The 5,234-nt window shown below is 41.7% G+C and overlaps 1 protein-coding gene across 1 annotated transcript in view; it reads right to left on the reverse strand.

The window, feature by feature from the left end:
* Window positions 1-155: 155 nt before the first annotated feature.
* LOC101856637 (E3 ubiquitin-protein ligase MARCHF8) overlaps window positions 156-5,234 on the reverse strand; it is a gene marked incomplete at its 5' end in the record, with an annotated part of 45,426 nt that continues 40,347 nt past the window's right edge. The window contains 1 exon segment of the mRNA XM_035968260.1: window positions 156-3,804. Coding sequence (XP_035824153.1) covers window positions 3,406-3,804 — 399 coding nt within the window. The 3' untranslated portion in view covers window positions 156-3,405.

A 5,234-nucleotide genomic window follows, 5' to 3' on the forward strand; every position in this document is an offset into this window, starting at 1 on the left:
GTTTAAAAAATACCCCCCCCCCCCCCGTTCACAAGGGCTACGAGTTTTTTGCCCTAAATTCTCTCCATCTCTCTCAATTCTCAATCCCTCGTCCCCCCCCCAGTAAATAGCAACATAAAACAGGCACGTGTCTACAATGAAGTAAACAAGATATGTTTCTGAAACCCTATATTGACCTCACTGCCCACATAGCTGGCCAACAAAATACACACTATAAACATGTCACACTCCATCTAATCTATCCTAAATATTTTCCCCAGTAGTTAGTACTTTTCAGATGGTTTCACCGTGTAAGTAGAATGGAAAGGGATGGGGTGATGGAGAGGTAAAAATAATTGTATGTAAGAGCTGAAAAAAGAAACAGCACAGGAATAACTATTCAAACTGTGAGTTGTAACACTGCTGGATTGCTCATGAGAAAAACTAAGGCCCAGTCTCTTGACTTCGTGGTAGAAGTAAGTGGTGCAACAGATGGCGAATTAGATGGAAATTCTCCTTTATATACACATCAACAAGGTATTTAATGCAATACATTCTCATATAAATATATATATATATATGTAAGTTCGTGTTGTGAGATATATATTATAACTAAGAGCGACAATGAAGATATTGGGCAGTATCTGACAAACCAGGGGGACTTCCATCACTTCGGGCAATCAATGAGCAGTACAGAGATTTAACTTGTACATCACGCACCACATTTTGTGAGAGTTAGTACCCACGTTTAACTTTTTATGAAAACAGAAGTTTCACAACCATTTCCAACATCACTCCACCACAATAAAAAAAAAAGTGCTGATGGGGTTCAACAACTCTGTGGTCATTAAATTTTAGGTTGTAAATTACTTTTTGCAAGCTAGACTGTGGTAGGAGTCAGGGTAGGGTATACAACAATAGGCTCTGAACTCGTAGACGGCAAAGCACATGAACACTGTTTGATAACGGATCACTTTGCCTGTATCCCCACATCTTTTGACATCATTGAAAAGGTTGTTGGAAAAACAACACCCACAACAAAACAGCACCATAAAAGTCACATCATCTAATCTAGTAAAGTTGTCGATAACATTCATCACAAATCCACAACCAGAATATCATGTATGGATATCATTCAATATCATCAATTGTAATACACATCCCAGCCAGCAACAGTCCACAAGCCTCCTTTTCTCATGACCATCCTCAAAGAAATCGCGTCAGTGGCTTCCAGTCTGCTCTGCACCTTCAAGTACAGCCAAACATGCTCTAAAGATCACCAATATAAGACAATCACCTGCACAAAAGGCCACTTTTCATTCCCTTCTTGTGTCTTTTTTTGCTTTATAATGACACTGTGCAAGACGTCCACCTGTATCAGACGTGGTTACTTTTCTCCTCGACAAAGGGTGGCCGTATTCGACAATTTTGACGGTATCTACTTCACAATAGTCGATATTGTTGTCACTCCCAAGCATGCCAGAACATAGAACTCTCTGCTCCCACCAACGCAGATGTCCAATAGTAGCTTCAGTATCCTGCATGCACAATGCTACAAAATTCCCATGTCAATCTAGTTTTGATTCAATAATCACGAGTAGGTGGTGGGAAGGCAAAACACATTCCTTCACCTACCACGTTTCTCTCCCTTGAGCACGATAATAGTAGCAACATGAAGAATGCCCTGTAGATTGAATCACAGAAATAGGGAAAACATGTAGAACATACATTAACAGTAAATGGGCCTCTTAAAACGTCCTCCGCCTGGCTAACAGATTTTTACATGCATACCAGAATGTAATGCTTCTGTGTGAAGGAGATGTACGAGACAGTTCATGACCACAGTACAACTCTTACATTGACATGGTTTGATAGGTGGGCAGTGCAAGCGACTGTGTGGTAAGTATAAGCACCAGAAACTAATACCATTTTCCTTGAAAGTATAGTATACTGCCATCAAATTTGGTGCACGCAGGAATCCCAAAATGTTCAGTGGACCTTCTCTTCTGTTCCTACTGCCACTTCTTCATACAGCTGTATGTTCATCCACTGACTATTGATAGCATGCTGTGTGTGTGTGTGTGTGTGTGTGTGTGTGTGTGTGTGTGTGTGTGTGTGTTTGTGTGTGTGTGCATGTGTGTGGGAGGGTGGGTGGTTGGGTGTCTGCATGCGTGTGTTGACGTGTGTAAGCATGTATTTACCATGCCGCAGCAAAATTTTTCTTTGTGGAGATCAATAATATACATTGTATAATCTTATGTTCTCTTACAAGCTCAACTGCTGTCTTACAAATAAATTAATACCAGATATTGATTATCTTCAGATCGATGGAAGAGAATTTATTTCTTCACGTAGCAATTACTTTAAGTTATTTCAACAAAGGTCCGGTGGTGTTTGTTATTAGAAAAAAAGGCAACACCAGTCCGTAACACAATACTGACTAACTGGCAGGTTGTATTTCACTCCTGTATACCACACTGAACCACTGCAGAGAGGCTGCCCAGTAAAACTGCACTCAATGACTACCTTGAAGCTATTCCGTGCACTTCACGTAAGTAGACAGCAAAGAACGATTTCGTAGTATAATGACCGCCTGATAGCTGTCTTGTATAGTATTCTTCATTGTCGAGGCTCAAGAAATGCCAAGTTCCTCTTCAGTATACATGGTACAATAGACACAATAACCTTTTGGACACCTAGAACGAAGTCCAGCACCACGTGTCATGATCAAAATCACTAATAAGTTGTAGTAAAAGCCCCAACACGAGAAATTGGTACATTTCTTGTACCGGGTCTTTTAAAACAACTGTTTAGAATTTGTATATATATATATATATACTGTACATTTCTTGTCAAGTGGGGCTTTTAATACAGTTAAAGCGTATATTTCTTGTGTTGAGGGTATTACTGCCAATGTTCTCGCTATTTTTCAACCAATCAAGGCCCTTGTGAGCTTCAATAGTCTACTTGTGTCATTATAGCATGCAGCACTGCAATTCAATAATCCACTCCAGTCATTATAGTAGCGAGTCAACTTCTTGGAAAGCTATCTATTCCCTTTCAAGCTTCAATAACCCACTCGAATCATTACAGTGGCGAGTTGACTTCTTGGAAAGTCATCTAGCCCCATGCTGCAAACTTCATTACAGTGAGTCAATTTCCAAGAAAGCCATCTAGCCCTTTGCAAGCTTCATTATAGCGTGTCATTATAGCGAATCAACCTCCAGGAAAGCCGTCTAGCCCCCTTGAAAGTTTCATTATAGTGAGTCAACTTCCAGGAAAGCCGTCTAGTCCTTCGCAAGCTTCAATAGTCTACTCGTGTTGCTATAGCGAGTCAACCTTCAGGAAAGCTGTCTAGGGCCCTTGCAAGTTTCATTATAGCGAGTCGACCTTCAGGAAAGCTGTCTAGCCCCCTTGCAAGTTTCATTATAGCGAGTCGACCTCCTGCAAAGCCACGGCATTGACCTGACCTCCCTGCTCGTTGGTCCTGGCCTTGATCCTCGCGGCCGCCTCAGCCCTCAAGGTCGGGTCCTCGGGCGCGTTCTCGATGTTGATGAGCTTGTTGAAGGCGCGCCACCGCAGGCACAGCTGTACGTACATCTTGCACTGCACGTACATGAAGACCAGGCCGCCGGTGAAGCCGATGGCCACCACGATCAGCTTGGTCCAGAAGGGCCAGTCGAGCGTGCCCGAGTGCACCTCCTCCGTGGTGCGGTCGATGAGCACGTAGAGCGACCAGATGACGCAGGTGATGGCGATGATGTGGAACGTCACCGAGCACGCGATCTTGCGGCGCTCCGCGGACGTCATCTCCAGTTTCTCCCACTGGGGAAGAAAAAAACAACGTGAGAAAGTGTAAGTTCGTTGAAGAGAAGCAAGAAAGTGTGAGTTCGTTGAAGAGAAGCATATCAACTCAATAACGGGAAAATGCAATATATGAAAGTGTGAGTTCGTTGAGTACTACATAAAAGTCTTATGTAGGTATTCGTTTGTGTAAAGAGAAGCGCATCAACTCAAAAAACGCAAAAATGCAATATATAAAAAGAAGTGTGAGCTCGTTGAGTGTTAGGTGAAAGTACATTACTTATAGGAGGTCTTTGTTTGTGCAAAGAGAAGCACATCAATTCTATAAACAGAAAATGAAAAAATAGGAAGTTCGAGTTCGTTGAGTACTACGTGAAAGTACGCATTGATCTTTGTTTTTGTAAAGAGAAACACATCAACTCAATAACGGGAAAATGCAATGACTAACAAAGTGTGAGTTCGTTGGGCATTAGGTGAAAGTATTTATAATTGAGTACAGAGAAGCAGATCAACTCAATAGCTGAAAAAAATGCAGTATAAAAGAGTGAGAGTTCGTTGAGTGCTACGTGAAAGGCTTATGTAGGTTTTGTTTGTGTAAAGAGAAATACATCAACTCAATAACAGGGAAGCGCACTCTAAGAAGGTGAGTTCGTTGATTACTACGTGAAAGCACTTACAGGCCTAGGTCTTTGTTTGTGTAAATAGAAGCACATCAAGCCAATAACAGGAAAATGCGATAAAAAGAAAGTGTGAGTTCGTTGAGTGCTACGTGAATGTACTCATCGTCTTTGTCAGTGTAAACAGAAGCACATCGAATCAGTGACGGGAAAATGTTAGGCGGGCAGACACAAACAATAGAAAGGAAGGAAAAGAAATAAGACTGACCAGCGGCGTTCTCCAACTACATGTACCCGCAACTGAATGAATTTCAAAGCAAGAAAAGGAAGCAACAATTAATTTTTAAAAAGTTGAACCCACAAGGCATCTCCCGCCCTCCCTTCCCTTTCTCTCCTCCCAGCGAGCAAAGAAGGAAATGCCCGCTTTATCCGGTCTAACATTGGGAGTTTTGATTAACCAAGAGGCACGCTGGCAAAGCATCAGTCATTCAGTTCAGGTAAATGAAAGCACATTGATCGACACAATAAATTGGTCATTTAGCGGGTCGCGGTTTGGGGGGGAGGGGGGGGGCTAAGCAGACTGACAGAGGCAAGGAGAGGATAGAAAAGATGTGTCACAACCAGTGGCGCCATCCGATAAAGAAATGTTAGTTTAAGTACATGAGAAGCACAGAACAGCCCATTAGCCTATCCCCGTCGTTTTATGAAAGAAACATTTTGAAATTATGCAATTTGAGCCCAAAAATGTGAAAGTATACGATTCTGTTAATTTTAACAAAGAATGATACAGGACAATAATCTGAAATTATGTTTAAAAAAATAAATAAATAAATA

This window comes from Aplysia californica, unplaced genomic scaffold (genome assembly GCF_000002075.1).
Source record: "Aplysia californica isolate F4 #8 unplaced genomic scaffold, AplCal3.0 scaffold00048, whole genome shotgun sequence".
Taxonomy (NCBI): domain Eukaryota; kingdom Metazoa; phylum Mollusca; class Gastropoda; order Aplysiida; family Aplysiidae; genus Aplysia; species Aplysia californica.